Source organism: Chinchilla lanigera, unplaced genomic scaffold (assembly GCF_000276665.1).
Source record: "Chinchilla lanigera isolate Chin_1 unplaced genomic scaffold, ChiLan1.0 scaffold00117, whole genome shotgun sequence".
Classification (NCBI taxonomy): domain Eukaryota; kingdom Metazoa; phylum Chordata; class Mammalia; order Rodentia; family Chinchillidae; genus Chinchilla; species Chinchilla lanigera.
Window position 1 is genome coordinate 4937265 of NW_004955518.1, and position 22402 is coordinate 4959666.

At 38.0% G+C, this 22402-nt stretch overlaps 1 protein-coding gene across 2 annotated transcripts in view; it reads left to right on the forward strand.

Moving 5' to 3' along the window:
- The first annotated feature begins 656 nt into the window (after positions 1-656).
- Positions 657-22402, forward strand: part of Mtrf1 (mitochondrial translational release factor 1) — a 33445-nt gene continuing 11699 nt past the window's right edge. Inside the window, exons 1-6 of one of the 2 annotated variants that reach the window (XM_005409120.1) lie at positions 657-739; positions 2561-3007; positions 10043-10134; positions 11695-11776; positions 12238-12345; positions 21603-21775. In XM_005409120.1, coding sequence (XP_005409177.1) covers positions 2590-3007; positions 10043-10134; positions 11695-11776; positions 12238-12345; positions 21603-21775 — 873 coding nt within the window. In that variant the 5' untranslated portion in view covers positions 657-739; positions 2561-2589. The remainder of the gene's footprint in view (positions 740-2560; positions 3008-10042; positions 10135-11694; positions 11777-12237; positions 12346-21602; positions 21776-22402) is intronic. The other variant, XM_005409119.2, reaches the window with a different exon arrangement.

Here is a 22402-nt window from a genome sequence, read left to right on the forward strand (position 1 = left end):
ATATTTGAGAACCAGTACGAATACATGAAAATTAAAAATGCTGTCATTTCATCCTTCATATTCTGTTTCTCTCTGGGAAAATAGTTTAAGAGAATATAACAGAATAATCTGTGCTTTTCCAGTTCTTTTCCTCTTTAGTGAGAGTTTGAATTTTGCATTAAATTACTGAGTAACAACGGGTTTTATTTTCTCTACAATTATATTTGATCGTCCCATTACTAGTTTTCACATGGTGGGATCTCAAGGTGTGGACTATATTCCACTGAATATTCAAAGTAAGGCAATGTTTTATTTTCCGACAATTGTTCGATTTTTTTGTTTATTTAACTGGTGGTTTAAAAGCTCTGAACGTTAGTCGAGCCCCTACCTTCCATATGTGCGTGTAACATTAACTATAAAATTCACTAACTTGAGATAGTCACCTGTCTTTTAGATCCTGTTATGACTTTTAAAATATAAATTTATAGTTTCCGTCAGTCATTTGGGTATTTTCTCAAGCCATGGCAGCCGATGAGTCAGCAATTAAAATCCGTAGCCTCCTAAACTTCCGGATGGTGAAAAACTGGCTCCCATTTCCAAACAAATGAAGGGTGGAGGAAGAGCCGGGTGCACGCTTTGCCCCGGAAGGAGTGACCCCGGAAGTGGAAGTGGCCGCGGGTGGGCCGGGCTGAAGTGTAGCGAGCCGAGGAAAGTTCGGACCTCAGTGAGAAAAGCTAACGTCCTTTCTTCTTTTCCTTAGGTATTCACAATTCTTTCTTAAATCTTAAAAGAGCTGTTATTTTCCCCATTTTACCCTCCGCGTTGTCTCCTTGTGGAATGGCTCTGTGAGTTACTCCGTGTAATTTGCACGAGCTGCTTTTGCTGCGGCTTGCTGTGACTTCTGACGTGCAAGCGCTGAGAATTGCTTTTAAGATAGCATAACGTACTGTTATTATCATGGAAGCTGGAGAAGTCTTGCTCTTCGTAGATGTAGATAATCCTAGAGAGTAAACATCTTGGTTTTTGCCCTTAAAATTAAGCTCCATGACCTTGAGTATTATTCTGCTGTTCTTAAATTGGAAATCATTAGCTAGAAAAATTGTAACAGAAATGTCATTCTTTTTTTCTGTTCACTATGACGTGGGTACGCCTCTTTTGATGTGCTTGGGATGAGATGTAAAGATGAACAGAGACTTCTGCTAAGTATGTGGCTGCTGGATTTTGATGCATTCTTCCACAGCCCATTTCCAAATATGATATGGTATGTTAAATCGGTCGGTACAAGCCTGCAAACGTTGACTATTTAACAGACCATTTCAGTATTTTATTTCCTAAGTGATAGTGCTAAATTAGCAGATTTAGAGAGAACAAATGAAAGCTCATATGAAATGTACGTCCTACCTGAAGATAGTAAAGGGTGGTTATTTCAACTTTGAATCTCAGAATTTTAGAAGCAAAGTAGTTTTCTTGGAACATTTTATATTTTCCCTTTTTGATTCAGTAAAGCCATTGTGTACTTTTCTTAGCTTTTGATTATCTCTGTGAAGAGAACAGGTAACTTTGTACACAGCTAATTTCAACTAATCTGTAATTTTTAAAGTAACCTTTTTCAAAAATTATGAAAGCAGTATGTGCTGTTTGTGTATAAGTCTTGGAAAAGTAGAAAAACTATAAATCCCACAAATAGAGGTCATTTATCAATATTTTGGCATGTTCATTTTTAGTTTTCTTTTGGGAAATACTGTACATACTTTCCATATATTGTAAAATTTTTGGAAAAAATAATTGAAATTTTACTGTTTTATATTTTTTTAAACTTAATACTGTATAATTATGATTGTCCTTTTTTTTTTTTTTTTTTTTTTTTTGGTTTTTCTCCGGTACCAGGAACCAAACGCACGACCTTGCGCTTGCCAGGCAGGCACTTTTGCCACTGAGCTAAATCCCCAGCCCCAATTGTCCTTTTTTCACCAGGCCTACTTTCTCGTGGTAGTAGTGGAATTTTTCTTCTTTTAGGATCTCAGACAAAAGTGAAGAACCTTTGAACGGATTTTTTTTTGCAGAATTGAGAATGAAAAGCACTGATCTTTGGATAGGCAACCTGCATTCTAACACCAGCTCTGCCTTTCTCCATTATGAAGACACTTAAGTTACCTGACTTCCTTCAACATCTAGATACCTAAAATAAAAGAAATAAAGAAGATAATAGTCAATATCTCCTTCAAACTTTAGAAATTTGTAACTGTGAACCAACTAAAGTCTGAACAATTATTTATGTCTTTCAAATATTTGTACACTTAGTTCTAGATTCTGGGTACTTTCCAGAAAATAGTTGATTTAACCCATTCCATTAATATTTTTCAAATTATTCTCCTATTCTTTTGCTCTTGCTAATTATGTGTTTTACATGCTATTTTAATTTATTTTAATATATCATTTTTCAGAGATTTGAAAAATTCTGTGGATTATTGAATTTTGGGACTGTTTGGAGCTGGCTAATGTAGTGAACTAAACAAGCTTTCTTTGAAGCTACTTCTAGCTTTATTATACCATGTGTCTTTAAAGTCAGTTTTTTTTTCAGATTGTCTTTGTTCTATTTCAGATGTGGAGATGAATCACCACCTATGTGTTTGGCTTTTTAGACATCCGTCCCTGAATGCTCATCCCCGGTGTCACGTCTATGTCCATTCTCATCAATTTAAACAGCTACATCTTAAAACTAGGCTGTGGGTTCTTGGACAAAATGGGAATCACATTTTCCATTATATTTTAAATAAGAATTGGTCCAAGAGACACTGTCATCAAGATACCAGGATGATCTGGAAGCATAAAGCATTTCAGAAATATATGGAAGACCTAAGTAAAGAGTACCAAACACTTGGTCAGTGTCTGCAGGATGTCCCTGGGAATGAAGTGGACCGAAGGTGCATGACCCGAAGGCATGCTGAGTTGGCACCACTTGCAGCCATTTATCAAGAAATTCAGAAAGCTGAACAAGCAGTTAAAGAATTAGAATCATTGTGCAAAAGTAGGTAAAAGATTGTGTGTGACTTTATAAGTTAAAGCTTTATTGAACTCTTGTCTTTTAAAAAACCTTCAGGTAACAACCTCAACACTTAACAATAACAGGGTTGTTTTACTCGGGGTGTTTAACATATTTCAGCTACTAAAGATCAGCTCCTCAAGAGGCCAGGCTCCTTATGATACTTGCCAAAAAATTCACAGGCTTTGGAGGATTTGATATTGACCTTATCAGAAGATTTCATTTGCTGAGCAGATCTCTATTAAGCACTATACTGCATACCAAGAATACAGAAATATAGTTCCTACCCTATCAAAGGGCTTAGAGCCAAGTGAAAGAGTATGTGTGAGTATTATTTGGCTTGGGCTACTTGCTATGCTGTAGGAAGGCACAGAGTTTCCAGGGAGCAAGGGAAGCCGCCTAGGTGAGAGTGCACATGAGAGGAGGCACAAGTGAAGCTTTATACTGCATGTGGTATATCCTTTTTTTCAAGAAGAGAGGATTATGTATCTCACAATTTGGGGGACCACAAACATGACCCCTGTATCTCTTTGGCTCTGTTGAGGGCTTTAGAGCAGATGGTGTCACATGGTAGAAGTTCATGTGGTAGATCTTAAAGTTATTCTTTAATACTTCTTTTAATTTTAGTTTTAGATTATTTGGAATTTGTATTCTTGTGAACTTTTTTTTCTTCTCAGTATTGGATATTGAACTGAGGGCCTTTTACATGTTAGGCAAGTATTCTACCACTGACCTAAATGCCCAGCTCTTGGAATTTGTATGTTTATTGCCTTGAAGACAGTTGACAGATTTCTTAGAACCCATGGAATTATTTTAGTTACTATGATCAAATAAGAAGCCTGTCTTTACTATTACTTTAAGGCCTGAACAAAGCATCTGCACTTAGACAAGGGCCTCATTCTTCAGAAGTTTACATATTATCAAGGAATATTCAATAATTTTCATATCTATAATCTTCTAAAATCTGGTCAGGCACAGTGGTAGACACCTATAATTCCAGCACCAAGGGAGGCTGAGGCAGGAGAATCACAAGTTTTAGCAAGACCTTCTTCCAAAGTAGAAAATGAAAAAGGCTGGAATATAGCTAAGTAGTAGAGTGCCCCTGGCACAATCCTGAGTACCATGCCAAAAACTGTGTATCTATATCTATTCATCTATCTATCTATCTATGTATATATATATATATATATATATATATATATAAAAATTGCCAGCCTAGGAGTTCAAAATGGAAGGATCTAAAATACAGTTTTTGGTTTTTATTTATTTATTTATTTATTTTGGTACTGGGAATTGAACTCAGGACCTTGCGCTTGCCAGGCAGGTGCTGTGCCACGAAGCTATATCCCCCGCCCTATTTATTTATTTATTTATGTATTTATTTATCTTTTTTAGACAGGGTCTCACTGTGCAGTTCAGGCTGGCCTCGAGCACACTTTGTAGCCCAGGCTGGCCTCGAATTTGCAAGATCCTCCTGCCTCAGCCTCCCACATGCTGGATTACAAGCATGTGCCACCATGCAGGGCTTAAAATACAGTTTTTAGATATGAGAAGTCTAATTGAAGGGACTTACTCTAAAAATTTGGTACAGTTAGCTCAGCCATTCATTCATTCATTCATTCAACATTCAGAGGATTTACTATAAACCAGGCATTGTATAGGAAACAAGGCGAAAAAGATGAGCAAACCTTGAGCTTACCATCTAATTTGGGGGATATACCAGATATAAGTGAAAGGCAATGTGACAAATGCGGGATATAGAACAGAAACCATGCACTCGAAGTGACTCAGAGGGAGTAATGAATTCTGTCGGAGATGGTTGGAATAGACTTTGAAGAATAATTTTCTGTATTAGAAAAACTAGGAAGGACATTCCAGATAGAGGGAACAATATGAGCTAAGCTAAGAATATGTAACATTTTCAGCATGTAGTTTATAGCGTAGAGTGACAGTGTCACAGCCTAACATATTGTGACGGGTCTTCAGTGCCCTGCAAAGGAGGTTCTGGATCCATAGTTTTCTGGGTTTTGGTGTCATATCAAAGAAACTCTTGCCATACAAGGTCACTAAAGGTTCACACTTACTTTTCTTACGAGTGTTCTGTATTTTTAGTCCTCACATTGAAGTCCTTTGTATATGGTGTGTGTGTTTGTTTATTTATTTATTTATTTATTTTGGTCCCTGGGAATTGAACTCAGGACCTTGTGCTTGCCAGGAAGGCACTTGTGCCACTGAGCTCTATCCCCAGCCCAGTATGTTCATTTTTATGAGGTAATTTTATGATAATTTTTAAAATTAAGTTTATTGGCACATTTTAGGTGTACATAATGATCATATTCATCATAAGGAATTTGTACTTGTGCATGATATAACTTGATTCTTTTTTCCCATTCCCCTCTACTCCCTTCAACCCCTCTTCCCCTCCTTATTTGCAAAACCTTTGTTTCCATTTTTTCCTACTTTTTTCATCATTTTTTTCTTTTCCCTTCCTTCCCCCCACCCCACTTAGTTCCCCTTCCCATTTGAACATTTTCCTCCTGTTTCACAATGTCTCTTGTACATTTTGGTCCTATTCACACTTTTGGTCTCTCACAACAGAGAAACCATGCTGTATTTACACGTGTGTCTGATTTATTTCACTTAAGAGTATGGTCTCAAGATACATCTGTTTAGCTTGTTTTATGGTAATTTTTAATTTCAGTTGTTTCTTGATTTAATTTTTCTCTTTAAAAAATCTTCAAAATATACAGAGATTGAGAGACAAATATTGTAGACTAAGCCAGGATTGAACACTCAGACAGATTTTGCTGTTGACTTTTAGTTTCTATACTTTGTTCCATCCTGTGTGATTAAACCTTAGAAGTGTGAAGTGATGTCAAGGCTGAGTCATAAGTGTCCCTGTAAAGTCCTGGATGTCCAAAGCCTTACCTGTTCCTGTTTTCTGTTAGGTACCACAGGTTTCTCCTGTGAGCTTATAGAAGGTAGTGTTTACTGTTGTGTAATGCCACTTAAAGTTTATTTTTGAGAGAGTTGCATATATGTATGAGGAGCTTACAAACTGCTTTCTAGTTAAGTTGACATGACCTCTTTCAGCCTTGGTTGTATCGTATGTATTGGTTAGATTAGATCATTTCGAGAAGTTCTATTAGCACTACAATTCTGTTTTTCTGTAACAATTATGGTAATAGCTATATTTATTAAGTCTTACTACATGCCAGACTTTAAGCCGAATACTTTGTAAATATTCTCTCCTTTGAATGATCATAGTGAATTTATGAAGTAGGAATTATTACTGTTGTCCCCACTTTACAGATGAAGAAGCTAAGAGATTAAATTACCAAAGGTTATTAAGCCTGAGCAATGAGAGTCCAAAGTCTCTGCTCTTACCCACTACATGATGATTCAAGTCCGGTGGGTCTGCTTGCGTAGTGTATCTTGCATGAGTCCCTGCTATTCTTTCCACTACTGTTTTTGTTTTTTTGTTTTTTTTTTTTTTGAGAGCCATAAAGAGGCGAATTAGGCAGAATTGAAAGTACACACTCAAAGAAACAGTGTGGGCTCTCAGGGAAAGGCACATTATAGTCTGGAGCTAGGATTTTTTTTTGGAGGGAGTGGAAACCGGTGAAATTTGTGAATTAGCAGGAAATGTCATCTTTGTTTACTGGGGGAAAGCAGCCTGCTATTTTTTGCTTGTTTTGTTTAGACAGGTGATCTCAGATGTTTAGGATAGGCAGTCTCAGATGTTTAGGATAGGTGATCTCAGATGTTTAGGATAGGTGATCACAGATGTTTTGCCTGCAAACATTCTTTGTAACCCTTGACTGTGTCTCTCTAAAGGTCAGGCTTCTGCCTTTACCTTACCAACTTATTTTGGATTTAAAGTATCTATAAGGAGTTTCAGTTGTGTGTGTGGGCATGGCAGAAAGAACTATAAACAAGCCTAGGGGGTCCAGATGTGGATAACCTGGGGTAACTTTGTGTCCCCCCAGTCTTCTTAAAAGTACAGAATTTAAATTATGGCATTCTTTGTCTGTTTTTCTACTTGTCTTTTTTGTTTGGATTTAAACCGTGGCCCCTGCCCTTATTCCTGAGGGATGCAGCGGGGCTAAAGGTCCATATTGTCGATGCTTCCGGCTGAGGAGAGGCATTGCCCCTGCCCTGCCAGGGACTGAAAGGCCTGTCCTGACTAATGTGAAGGAGACATAGGAATACAGACTTCTGTTCTTTGAAGGGCCATTATATTTTGATAGTCCCTTTTATTTATCCAGATCAGTATTAGGAGCCAGTGTTACATTCTGTCTATTCTATAGGTGATGGCCTGCCCTCTTAACATACCTTTTAGGTTGTCTGTTAGAAGTCATATTTTAAAGTCATAGTCTTGGGCCAGGGAGATAGCTCAGTGGCACGGTATCTGCCTGGCCAGTGCAAGGTCCTAAGTTTGATTCCTGGTACCAAAAAAAAAAGTAAAGTCAGTCTTGATGCCTCTTTACCTCCCAGAGCTAGCTAGCCAAAGGGAAGATCGCCGTACAGAGTCTGAAGACATTCCCCATAATGGAGATGGGGAACCTGGACTTACCTCATCCTTGGGGCGAGCTTTGGGTTCACTGACTTCTGACACAAAAAAAGAATTTTCAGAACATGTCAGTGAGAGGCATAAAGAAGTTTATTAGACACAATTGCAAATATACAATAAAAAAATATATATACATTGTGGGTCCTCAAGAGAGAGGTACTCCACTAATTTGTATCTTTCTTGCATTTCTAACCTAGATGATCACAATCAATTCCTAACTTCTAATCTCATTCCAGGCTTTCTAGACCAGTCTTTTTTTTTTGTTTTGCTTTGTTTCGTTTTGTTTTTTGAGATGAGATTTCAAGAAGTAGTTCAGGCTTGTCTTAAACTCACTATGTAGGGCAAGCTGACCTTGAACTTGTGGTGATCCTCCTACCTCAGCCTCCCCAGTGCCGGGACCATAGGTATGTACCACCGTGCCTGGCTTAGGCCAGGTACAGTCTTAATTAGATGACCTAAAAAACTTAGGTAGGGCTGGGGATTTAGCTCAGCGGCAAAAGCGCCTGCCTGGCATGCGCAAGGTCGTGAGTTCGGTTCCCGGTACCGGAGAAAAAACAAAAAAAAAAAAAAAAAAAAAAACTTAGGTAGCTCCCATTGCCTATAGAAATCTTTGTGTTTGACATTAAAAACCTCTGAGTGACTAACCTCTTTGTACAGTATATTCTCTTTGCATGTCTTCTAGTCAAAATGGACAACTTACACTTCCCTGAACGTGTCCACTCCTTCCCATCTGAGTTTTTGTTCACCAGTTTCACCTTGTTAAAAGTCAGTACCCTTACAAAATTTGGCTTATATATTGTCCTTTGGCTTCAGTCTCTTTCTTAAAACAAGTATAGTTACTTTTCTGTGTTTTGTGTTATAATCCTTTGGGTGATTGTCTTAACCTCTGCCTGTAACCTCACTGTCTGTTCCTCAAAGACAAGACCTAAGTCTTATTCATTTTTATATCTCCTGCAGCACTAACATAGGATATAATAGACTTTCATATCTTTATTTAATGTAATAAAATGGAACTAACTCGGATTCCACAGTAAATAATAAGAGGCCACAAAAATAACTTCAAATGATTGCAAAAGAGGTTTTTCTGATACCACTGAACTAGGAGTTATCTGTGGAGTGATGCCAGCCTGTTTCCATTTGTGGCATAGATGCAGATGAGGTCCCAGTGGTGATGTTACAGTTGTGCAGCAGATAATCCTTAATTACAGTTAGTGTAGATGGCACCCTAGTTGGAAACCATGCCCAAAGCTCTAAAGTCTGAGTTAGGCCCCTCATTGGTGCCCCTTGACACACTGGCCCGCCCCAATCATATGTTGTGATTAAGTGTATGTGCCCATCTTTTCTAGAGCCACAGGAGGCCTGCAACCACATTTTATTAATCATTGTGTCCTCAGCAACTAGAAGAGTGTCTAGCACATAGTAAGTGTTAAATACTGTGTTAAAAGCATGAGTAAGGCACAGAATCCCACCGCACTCTAATGATTTCTCTGGTTATAGATTTTATAAAGTACTTTCTTTCCTTTGTAGCTATTATTCCTCATTGCTGTTCTCTTCCTTATAATTAAGAATCAAAAACTTTGCAGTTGTTATCACTGACACATACTAGTCATCTAAAGCAGTGGAGTCAAAGATCACCATACTTGACCACTACATCATTATCTTATTTTGCTAGAGTTCCATGATTTACTGTTATGTTTTTTAAAAGGTATGAACCAGGCAAGGTGGCACACACCTGTAGTCCCAGCACTCAGGAGGCTGAGGCAGGAGGATCACTGCAAGTTTGAGGCCAGCCTGGAATGCATAGTGAGTTCAAGGTTGGCCTGAACTATACAGCAAGACCCTATCAAAAAAGAAAAGAAAGAATGAAAGAAAGAAAGAAGGAAAGAGAGAAAGAAAAGAAAGAAAAGGACCATTGTTCCATGAAGTACAGGTTACTAATTGTATTTTGTTTGATCCACCTGGTGTTTTTAAAAATGTGCTAGATGTAAATATATCAAGTGATTTCAAGAGTTCTTTTTTCTGACTGTTTTTGAGCAAGTAGAGGTTCTAATGATGTTGGATCCATGTCACAGGGTACTGAATTGTGACTGTATCTTCAGACATGAAGTGCTCATCCCAACTTGCTTTAAAACTTACCTTATTTGGGTTTATAGCCAGTTCTTTTTAAAAACTTGCGTAGTTAATCACCATTTCTATAATCACTTACAGACATTCAAGTAACAGTCTTTTGCAGGGTCAGGGTCGTTGCTGTTTCTCATACTGAGCTGTTTGCACATACTTAACAAATACTTGTTAAGTGATGTTCTCCAAGCACTGTAATTGTTCTTTTATATTATCCCTTGCTTTCCAAACTAAAATAAAACCTGGTGGGTAAAGATGAGGTAGCTATTTAAGACTTTACCTGTAAATAATTAAAAACTGCCATTATTCCTGTTGCTGGTTTTAAGGTCTAAATGAACAAGATGAAAAGCAGTTACAAGAACTTGCATTAGAAGAAAGGAACACCATTGATCAAAAAATCAACACGCTGTACAGTGAGGTATGTTTCAGGAAGTGGACTAATCTCAGTACTGCTAATATGAAGGAATATTCTGCCTGCTAGGCTATACTTTGCTGCTCAAGTTATTTCCCAAACACTGATGTTCTCTTGTGATAAGTAATTAGTTGGGCTTTGTTCAGTAATTTGCTGCAAAATGAGATTGAAAAGCTTGCAATGTAGCCGAATAAAACAGACTCCCAGAGCAAGTAATGATAATAATAATAACAATAATAATGATAATAATAATGATTTGAAAGCTGAATCTTTTACCTTGCCAGGCAAGAAGACACATGTTGGGGAAAGACTGTAGTTACCACAGGGAAGAGTCTGGAGTTTTTCAGTGGTAGAAGGGGTTGGGATAGGTTCTTGATGATTGTGTTAACTAAGGATAGAACATTTGTACTATGGGTAGAATGGAATGAACCCAGGGATGTAGAGACAGTTAGTGCAGGTCCATAATTAGGTCAAGTAAGGCTTTGGCAAACTGGGGTTTCTCAAAGTCCATACTACTCTGTTAGTACCAGCTGGTATTTCCCAGGTAAGCAGACTTTTTCCTTCAGTAGTGATCTCTTCCTTCTGCTCAATGAGTGGCTTGTCTACAGACAGGGAAGAACGCGGTACTGTGTACTGTGTTTCCTTCTGCGTATTTGCCATCATCCTGCCTTTAACTTCCTTACAGTGGGAATCCAGGAAGGGGCTTTCTGAGGGGCAGGAGGGGTTCAGTATAGGTTATCAGTATCAAAGGTTAATCAGAGGTAAAAGTAAGATGTCTGACTCTTAATTTAATATTCTGTCCCACAGACTGTATCATTGTTAACAGAGATGGAGTATTTCAGAAATTGGCAGTAGCGAGAGTAACGACACATGAGTACTTTTAGTTTGATTTGAAAGACCTTTTAATAATAAAGAAATCACTTTTTCTAGGAGGAACATTGTTCTGTTGTTTATTAGGAATTCCTTTTTTTTGGCTGAGAAACAGCTTTTTCTTAGGAGTCCTCAACATCATCTTTAGACACAGTAACCCTGCTGAAAAGGCAGGGCGCAGCATGTCATCAACCGTCATTTGTGGCAGAGGAAAATACACAATTATATGTCAAAGGTGTTCATTTCTTTAATGAAAATTTCAAAGCTTTGCTTCATTCATTAGATGAAAGAAGCTAGTGTTCAGAACTAATTATAAGTGGCAAAATCTGAAGAAAATTGAATAGAACACTGAACTTTGATCTAAATTGCATTTTAGAAAATTAAGATAACCTCAGGCATTGTAGAAAATATCTAGACAAATAACTTCATTGTTGATGTGAGTTGATCACCTATTTTAACCTAATTAGTTCTACTTCTTATAGTATTTTAAGATTAACCTCATTGGTACAGTATGTGATTTTGTTCATTACTGATTTTTAAAAAATGTTTTCAGGGCTTTTATCTAAGTTCAAATAACAGTAACTTACCAAGGAAAATTTATACACCCTTGAGGCCATTTATTTAAGTTAAAGTAATGATAGTTTACCAAGGAAAATCTATAGACCTGTTTTTTGTTTGTTTTTTTTTCTCTTCTAGCTTTTCCAGAGTCTGTTACCAAAGGAAAAATATGACAAAAATGATGTTATTTTAGAGGTGACATCTGGAAGAACTACTGGAGGTTGGTAAAATAATTTTATTGTAACATTTAGAAGTGTGAGGCGAATGTGATAACCACTACACTACGGAATTTAGCTCAGCGGCAAAAGCGCCTGCCTGGCATGCGCAAGGTCGTGAGTTCGGTTCCCGGTACAGGAGAAAAACCAAAAAAATAATAATAGAAGTGACTCACATCTTACCTTGATTTGATTTACTGTAACTTTTTTTCTTTGGAGACAGGGTCTTTCTATGTAGTTCATGCTGGCCTGGACTCCCAGGCTGGCCTTGAACTCATGGTGATCCTCTTGCCTCAACCTCTCAAGTAGTGGGATTACAGGCGTGCGCCACCACGCCTGGCTACTGTAATTTTAAAAGTCCGTTAAATTGTTTGTCTTGGGAAGTGATCTTTTCCTAAGGGGCTTATACTCGTAGATGGCTTTTCTTTGAGATTTGTGCTGGCTGAATGTTTGATGTGTCTTTTAGGTGATATCTGCCAACAATTTACCCGAGAAATATTTGACATGTACCAGAATTATTCATGCTATAAGCACTGGAAATTTGAACTTCTGAATTATACACCAGCAGATTACGGTAGGCATATTTGATTATTTTTGTGCATAGAAGATGCTGAAAATGATTTTATCTCAATCTATATTAGAACTATGTTGCCCCATTCTTTTGTTGTTTTGCTTTTTGAGGCAAGGTTTTGCTATTCATCCCAGGCTGGCCTTAAACTCATGGTAGTCCTTTGACCTCAGCCTGCCGAGTGCTGGATCACAGACATGTGCCATCAAGCCTGGCTTCCCCGTTCTTCAAAATAAAACACTGTGACATAGGTTTATAAATATAGTGACTCAATATAGCAGAGCTCTTAACTGGAAGAGAGCACAGGAAGGAGGGACATATCCTTCTAAGAAGGAATATGTGGTATATTGAAAGTCTTTTACTCTGAAGGAACTGCATCATTTATGTAGTACAACCAGAAAATTTATCAATTAGATTAAGTAGATAATGATGTATTAGATTTATATAGGAGTGCAAAAAGGGCAGTTATTTGTCTTTATTTTCAGGAAATGTCCACTGAGATTGGGGTAATAAAATTTATACAGTATAAACACTGACAAACAGTGTAAGACCTTAAAACTTTAAACAAGCAAATCTGAGTCAGGTGCAGTAATGTGCATCTGTAATAGCACTTGCGAGGCCAAGGCTGCAGGTTTGCAATTTTAAGTTCTACCTGGGCAACTTAGCAAGACTAAACTGAGATACAAGACTGTGTCTCAAAATAAAAAATGAAAAGGGTTGTAGATGTATCTTAGTGGTATGACATACCTAGCTTTTTTCCCTAGTACCACAAAAATAAACAAACACATACATATATACATATATACTCACATATGTTAGTTCAGAATATCCCATAACAATTCTTGCATTTTCTGCATTCATTTACTCTGTCTCAAAGTTTTTGTCTGTTTGGTTATGCAGTGGTATACTGTAGTAGACAGAGGGGTTATAAATAAATAAACACAAGCTCAAACCAGGGGAAGAGTACTAATACAAATTAAACGCTGGAAGCAAGTAAAAGCCAGTATGTCGTATAAGTTGTACTTTGTACATAGTTTGAATATAGCCAGCGAACATTCATGAAGAACATCACCAGTAGGAGAGGGAAGGAACAGCCTGAACAGCAGCACGGTGGTAGGAAGCAGGTATATGGGTGGCACACGGAAGAGGCCATTTTACCGATGGCATATCTGCAATGGGATATACTGTAATAGCTGGCCTAGAGTTGAGTGGGTGGATTTTGAACAACCTTTTATTATCTTTTTGAGACAGGAAGTCATTGTGTAGTTCAAGCCGGCCTTGAACTCACTGTGTAGTCCAGGCTGGCCTCAAACTCATGGAAGTCTTCCTGATTCAGCCTTGTAAATGCTGGGATTTCAGGCATGTACCACCACACCTGGCTAAGTAACTCTGAAAATAGAATAAACCTTGACTGATAGGGCATAGGCAACTGAGGAAGTTTTATCAATATGATGATAATTTGATAAAATACACATTTTAAGAAGATTCTTGCTGGTGGTGGTGGTGCACACCTGTAATCCCAGCACTCAGAGGCGTAGGTTGGAGGTTTGCTGTGAGTTCAAAGCCAGCCTGAACTGCAGAGTGAAACCCTGTCTCAAAAAGACAAAAAAAGAAGATTCTTTTGCCAACAGTATAAAAAATGGATTGAAGAGGGTAGGTTTAAGGCAGCCTACAGAGCAGCCTTTAAAGTAATCTAGAAATGCCGAAGAGTTAGACTGAAGAGTAGGGACACATGCGAGAGGCTGTGAAAGAATACACGGGCAAACTTTGGTAACTGGGTATAAGAGGAACCGTTGCTTGTCCAATATGTTCTGTGTACAGAACCTCTTGACCCTGTGGTCCTCACAGTCCTGTGAGGTAGATATTAATCTCATTTTACAGATGCAGGTCAAGGCTCAGAGAGTAACTAATCCAGGATCACACAGTAAGTAATGGGATTCCTCTTACCACATTTCAGTCTGTATGATCCAGAGCCACTCTGCATCCCACTAATCTGTGCGGACACAGGAGGTGAGCTGTAGGGGTTCTCATCTTTTTAATGGGGGATATTGTGATACTTATTCATGTCGCTGAGTGTAATAGATGTTTGGAAGCAGAGCCCATTTGGAAAGATGGGTTTTTTGGCTTTTGATGAGAGTTTTTAGTTAAAAACTTCATTTTAACAATGAGAGCTTTTTGGTTTTTGTTTTTGTTATTGTTGTTAGTGCCGGGGGTCAAACTTAGGGTCTTGCATGTGCTACACAAGTGTTTTCCCACTGAGCTACATTCCCAGCTCCTGGTGAGTGTTGTTTGAGGGAAGTGAGATTATAGCAATTAGCATTAAGAAATAGTCAGTAAATATTGAACTTGTATAGCCCTTGTGAGAGAACAGAATTCAGGAGAGGTGTTTGGTAGATGTTAGCGCAGAGTTGATGTCTGATTCTGAGAGAATACGTAAGGGGAGTGTATAGAGAGGGAAACTGAGACACCAAGCCTCGGGAAATGGCCATATTTAGAAAGAGAATAGTTGGCAAAAGAAAGAAAATTCATATATGCAGGAAAAGGATAAGAACAATACAGTATTATGGAAGCAAAAGTGGAGAAAGTTTCCAGGAAACAGCAGTATTCTAAAGAGAGACTGGGGACAAGCATTCAGATGCATTATATACATGTATCGTCACAGTAATCATTGTGCACCGTAAACAGGTGCTAATAAAAATAAATATGAAAAGGAAAAGATACAGAACAAAAATGAAAGCATCGTAGATCTCAAAAAAATAGAGAATAGTGGGAAGTGCCATCAGTGACGTTTGAAATACATATTTTGAATAGAACTTTCAGGAATAAAAGGGATATGAACTTAATAACAGGAAGATTCTGTTCCAGGTATTGAGAACAGCCTAAACAATAGTTGGGAAACACTGGCCCACTGGCAAAGTAAAATAAAGATATTTTTAAATATCCTTTAAAAAAAAAAACATTTAAGATATTTCACTCAAAATTAAAAACTTAGAGTAAACTTCTATTCACTAAAATTCGAAAGTAATTTTTAAAAAATTGACATTACTATAAGTAGTTAGGAGAAGAAAAACATGTAGGTAGCTAAATTTAAGAAAAAAAAACAAAAGAATCTACCTTACAAAATATACATATATGTTAAAATAAATGTATAATAAGTATACAAATATTAAATCTTATATGTTTTGATTTTAAAAATTTTCATGGAGATGCATGCTACACTAAAAGATGAGGTTGAAAAGAAACATTTTCATTCAAAAATTCATATATTAACTTTTAAAGTCATAATTTTGTGAGTATTGGTACAAACAGAAACTACTCAACCATTGCATCAGTTGTTCAAGGCCGGGCGTGGTGGTGCATGCCTGTAATCCCAGCACTTGGGAGACTGAGGCAGGAGGATCATTGCGAGTTTGAGACCAGCCTTCCATACAAAGTGAGCTCAAGGCCAGCCTAAACTGGCTGTCTCAAAAAGAACAAAAAAAAGTTCAAACTAAGTGATTGTAAGATAGTCTTTGTGAAAATAGTAGAAGGTAATAGCCCTTGATATGTAGTACAGGTCTGACATTGTTATTCTATAAGCTGGTATCTAATGAATTGGAATATTTTCCAAGTTAAAGGGATGCTATGAAATGTATTGCATTATCTCCTCCATCTCCAACAAATTAATGTTTGTAATTTTGTGCTGTTATTTCTATTCATCAGTTGAATTCAGGAGAGTTTATTTAAATAATGTCATGATTAATTTATGTGTCTAGAAAACATACCTTTCACTAAGACTGTGAGAAATAAATTTTGAAGGGAGCCCTAATATCAATGAAGAGCCTTGTGATCACTCTTCTCTATAGGTTGGACCTTACAGTGCGACTTTTGGTCATTAATTGGGAAACCTGTATGCCAGGGTGGTAGGAACCAATTGTGGCTCTCAGCTGCCAAAGGCAATGTGGGTACAGTTACTGGACAGCAGAGTCAGAAAAACAGTCAGAATAATTTGACTCCTGTAGACTTACAGCATTGATTAGCATTTGTACAAATAAAATAGTAGGAAACCTACTGAATTCTTTCTTGATCTGTACAAGAGAAAAATTCTAGCTTTAAGAGGATGTCTAACTTGAATGTCTAACTCTTTAAATGTCTAACTTGAATCATAAAAGCAGAGATTTTACACTTGAACTAGTTTACAGACCCCAAACTCCTTGAAAGAAGATAGGATTGGCCTCCTTAAAGAAAGACCCTTGTAGACTGTCAAAGGTGTATATTACTAACCTTTCTCTCAGCCTTCCCAAAGGGAGCTATGGCATTTTAACAGAGGAACTGTGCACTGGGAAGAGGGAAATAATAAAATAAAATCTTTCAGGGACTATTGGATGCTGGCTCTGAAACAACACTAATCCCAGGAAATGCAAAATCTTACTGTGGTGCACTAGCCAAAGTAGTGGCTTACGGAGGTCAGGTGATTCGTGAGTACATCCACTGGGTTCCCAAACCCACACTGTGGCAATTTTCTGGAGTGCAAAATTGGAATGAATATACTAAGCAACTGACAGAATATCCAGATTTTATTCCTGATGTGTGGAGCAAGGGCCATTATGGAGGGAAAGGGCCAAGTGAAAGCCATTAACATGGTTGCTATATGTAGGAAGATAGTAAACGAAAAGCACTACCACATTCCTGGAGGGATTGTAGAGATTAGTGCAACTGTGAAAAACTTGAAAGATGCAGGAATGGTAATTTCCACCACATCTGCAATCAGCTCTTTTTTCTTTCTTTCTTTCTTTTTTTTTTTTTTGGCCTGTGTAGAAGACAAGGATCTTGGAGGCTGGCAATTAATTATCCAAGTTTAACCAGGTGGTGCAGCTGTTGTACCAAATGTGGTTCTGTTGTTTGGGCAAATTAATTAATCTTGGCACCTGGTGTGCATCTACTAATCTAGCCTTTTTATATCTGCTTGTCAGTAAGGACCCTGGAAGTAATCTGCCTTCATATGGCAACTCCAGCAATACACTTCACTGTATTTGCCTAGGGAATGTATCCTGGCTTTATGTCATGTTCGATTCAGTTCGGTTTGGATTGGATTGATTTTGAGGCAGAGTCTTTCTATGCAGTTCAGGGCAGCCTTCAGTTCGCTATGTAGTCCAGGCAGACCTCAAACTCATGTCTCAGCCTCCCAAGTGCAGGGATTACAGGCGTGTGCCACCCTGCCCGGTTTGTGTCATAGTTAGTTTGCAGGGATCTTGATAGTCCTTTTGTGCCACAAGACATCATAATGTACCAGCAGAGCCAATGGTGTCATTTTAGTTAATACTTCCTGTTAGCAGCTAAATGTCAACTTTGTGCTAAGTGGTCTATGTATGTCTGTAATTCATCATGCCTGCATTTACTTTGAGGCACCACCGCTCACATAAGCTTCCATTGAAATAGCTCCTCTTTAGAGTGCACAGTACTCCAAACTTAAGTATTATTATTGCTTTTCACAAATAAGGGAACCAAAGCAAAGAACCAGTTCAGTAACTTGAACATGGGCACAGAAGTAGGAAGAGGAGCTTGAATTTGAACTCACTCAGCCTAACACAGGCTTTGTTAGTTTATACAGGAACATTGTAGACTTCTTCTTCTCAGCTTGTACAAATTCAAATATTTGTATTCAACATGAGGTAAAGGGGAGTGAAGAGAAAATTTTTAAATCACAGTACTGAGGGATTGAACCCAGTACCTTCATAATGAGCTGCATCTCCACCCTTGTTCTTTTTCTGATTTTGGAACACAGCCTCACTAAGTTGCCTGAGCTAACCTGAACTTAGAATCCTCCTACCTCAGCCTCCCACAGTGCTGGGATTATAGGCTTGAGCTACCTGCCTGGCTAGGGGAATACTTTTAAAAGAGTGTGAGGTCTTAGAATGTAGCCCAGTGGTACAGTGCATAGCACACGCAGGGGCCTGAGTTCAGTCCCCAGCACGACCACCAAAATAAATGAATAAAAGTCATGGCTTCACTTTCACTTCCTGGGTAAGTTTTTATGTAAGGTCTTTTTACACTGACTGTGACGTAATTTTTTATGTCGTGTGTCCCCTAAATGCATGTTAGCTTCATCTGGCTTCAAGATCAACAGCTTCTTGCTCCACTGCTGGAGGAAGACTAGCTATGTTGGACTTACTAATGTAGAATATGTCACTCTGATTCCTAAGGTGTTTCAGGGGTCTAAATCTAGACCTTTTTGTGTAACATACTGACTCTAAAACTAGCTGGGTTAACTTAACTTTGTGGTACTGTATCTTCATTAGAAGCATATGAGGAAGATGTCAGCATCTGTGGTAGCATAGGTTTTTTTCTTTTTTTGCAGGTAGGGACCAGGAATCTAAGCAACTGGATGTTGCACTTGCCAGGCAGGTGCTGTGCTATTGAGCTATATCCCAGGCCCGTTGTGGTACCTTAGTTTTTAATCTGAGTCCCTACAAAAGAACACATGTAGCAACTAGATAGCAATGTTAAGAACCGAAGGGCAGCTTTCACTAACACTAGTTGCAGGCTGTCCACACAAAATTTCCAAATATACAAGATCTGATCAAAAAATAAAATGAATGTTTAACTTTTTAAAAATTTATTACAGTAAAAGACACATTGCCATTAATCCCCTCATTTTTAAATTTCATTTCTCTTGCAATTTTCTGAAGCAGTTTTGGAAGTCCTCTTTTATGAGTGTCTTACATTGCTCTGTCATGGCTGCCTCAGTGTTCTGAATCAATTAAAAATGTTTACCTTTCATGGTCATTATGACCTTTGGGAGTTCCATAGTGCCACATCTAGTGAGGAAGGTGGGTTCCCAATGCTACAATGTTTTGATATTATGTCTTTCTTTGGATGGAGTGAGCAGCAGCATTCACTGTGCCTGTGATTATACCTTGTAATCACACAAAAAAGACTTCCAGGACTGCTTCAGGAAGCGGCAGGAACACGGGATAAGCATGCTGGGAGCACTGGAGAGCACCTTGAGAGGGATTAATGGCAATGCATTTTTCACTGTAGAAATTTTTTAAAAATATTTACTGTGTATTTTGATTGTACCTTATAAATGTGTTTTTCTTGGGCCAAGAAATGTTTCAGATAGTCCTGGAGCATCTTTTATACTACTATTTTAAGGGGCATGTCTAAAGAACTCAGAAGTTGAAGAAGTTCCCATTGGCTAAAGATAAATTTCAGTAATAATAATTGCAACTATTTAAACATGCTAGATGAGTTTACACCTTTGAGTTCATAATGATATTTTAAAAAATAATTGGTTATCTTTGGTGGATTAAAAGGACTCAGTTCATTTTACTACAGAAAATAATATTGGTGTACATACTGATAAACCACTAAAGGGACAGAATCAGTCATATATCCTGCTTTTCCTATATGATTATATCACTGAGTAATCAAATAGTAGAGAAAAGGAACTAGATATTTCTGTAAATGTATTTTAATTAATAAGTGGGAATGAAATGATATTATTAAACAGTTTTAATCCCCAGTGGTGCATTAAGCATCAAAGCAGTCATACCGTAACAAGAGCGATATCCAGACATCACGTGTCTCCTGTAATCTTGCCACAGGGTTCAAGCGGATGTCCAATCCAGTCTGTGGGCCCAGCTGCCAAATCATAGCCAATACAGAGGAGAGAAGAACAGGTTAAATGGCAGTAAGAGTATGCAGTTGGCAAAGCCAGACGGTTAGAAATTCTACGGTCAATAGTCCATGTTAATTTGTAGAAAAATGAAAGAAATGGATAATGAACGTACTGATTGAGACTTAACAGACATTAATGGGGGAGGGGGCTGGAGTTGAACCCAGAGCCTCAAATGTGCTAAGCACAAACTGCTACTGAGCCATACCTGCTCATTTCTCTTAACTGGACAGGACTACATTATAGCACCTAGGAGTACACATTTAGTTAACGCGGTCATAAAAAGAAAGAAAGAAAAGGCAGGTGTTGCTTATGCATTGGGAAGGGTGAGGATGATGACTGGAAAGGGCGTATAAGGGGCTTATGAGGTGACTACCATGGTTCTTTTTCTGGACCTGCAAGGTAGTTACTAAGCCATATACCCTATTTGATTCTTGTGATTTTCTGCATCTCAATGTTAATTGTATCATAAAGAAAAATTTTTAACAGCATGTTACAGTATATAACAAGCTGAGCCCAGATAATACTTTCTGTGTGATAATTTTCCCATTCAATACAGAAGCAAATGTAACTTTCAAGAAATTTATAAAAACTTGGGCGGAGGATGGTGGTACGGGCCTGTAATTACAGCTATTAAAGAGGCAGAGACGAGGGGATTGGAAATTTGTAGCCAGCCTGGGCAATTTACTGAGATGTTATCTCAAAAATAAAATTTTGAAAGGGCTGGGAATGTCTGTCACTCAATCGTAGAACACGTGCCTCTTGTGCACAAAGCCTCGGGTTCAATCCCCAGTGTCGTATGCACCCATTAGAAAAAAAACCTGGGAAAGGCCTTTAGAGTTCTTCAACATTACGAAATTTTTGTGATTGCCTCTTCTTTTATATATGAAACCATATTAGCCTAAAATTACAGAGATAGTTCAAGAAATGTCCCAGTATTTTTTTCTTACTATAATAGTAAAATTTGCTCATTATAGAAAATTTACAAACAAAACATATAAACATGGAAGCTGGGCATGGTGGCACATGCCTGTAATCCTAGCACTGGGGAGGCTGGGGCAGGAGGATCACTATGAGTTTGAGGATGGTCTTGGTTACATAATGAGTTCAGGGCCCACCTGAACTACATAGCTAGACACCCTCTCAATAAACAAAACAAAAAATCATATATATATAAAATCTGATATGGTCCCCAGAGATAACCCTAAATAATATTTTGTAATATTTCCTTTTAGTATATGTGCTGCTGAAGCAAGCACAATATTTCCTTCTATATATTAATATATTTTCATTAGGAAAATACAGTTTTATACTGACTTTATGTTCTTATTACAGGTATTTTACTTATATTCAGTCTTAGATAAAAGACACTTAGAGTGGTCATTCCTCTCAAAGTAGAATTCCTTAATCCATCGTTTTCCTCCCGAACTGGGGTTGAACCCAAGATCTTTGCCTTGAGCTTCATCCTCAGGGTATTGCTAAGCCAATAAGTTGCCCAGGCTGTGCTCAAACTTGCATTCTTCCTGTCTCAGGCTTTTAGATGCTGGAATGATAGGCATGCTGCCACCCTGTCTAACTCATTGATATTTCAGAATTTTTTTCCTAGGTGGGCTACATCATGCTGCTGCCCGGATTTCTGGGGAGAATGTCTATAAGCATTTGAAGTATGAAGGTGGGATCCACCGGGTTCAGCGAATCCCTGAGGTGGGCCTGTCGTCGCGAATGCAGCGGATCCACACAGGAACTATGTCAGTCATCGTCCTTCCTCAGCCGGATGAGGTAACTGCGGCAGGATACCCTGAAAACTCACTCCGTGCAAATGGGTATTGTACTGCAAAGTTTTAGCTTCTGGGAAAATCTCTTGTTTTTGTGGTTACCAAGTGGACTTTATAGTCTCTCTTTTTATTAGTACATGTTTGCAGTGTGTAATGGTGACATGCATCATGGGGCTTTGGTACATGTACCTTCTTTTTATTTCCTCTTTCCCTTCTCTTTATTTCCCCCTCCATCTATCTCTTGGTCCCTTTTCCTTTACGCTAAAAATCTTTTAAGAAAAAAAATGAATTCCACAGATAATATTTCCAAGTCAAAGATACAGTATCTGTATGGGGCGTCTGTATCTTGCTGATTGACTACAGACACCTTCTCTTTTTTTTTCTTTGCTGAGCTTTTGGGTTTTTAAATGTACAGACAGTTGAAAGAATATCACAATAAAAACTTACGGCCTTCACCTGGAATCAACAGTTGTTTATGTCTTCTTACATTCGTTTTAGTCCTATATATTATATATGTGTGTATTTATATATACAAATATCCTGTAAAGAATATAGATTATCTCTCTCTATGCCATACCTTTGTCCTTTATACATATGACATAACATGAGACTTCTCTCATCAAATCTTCCA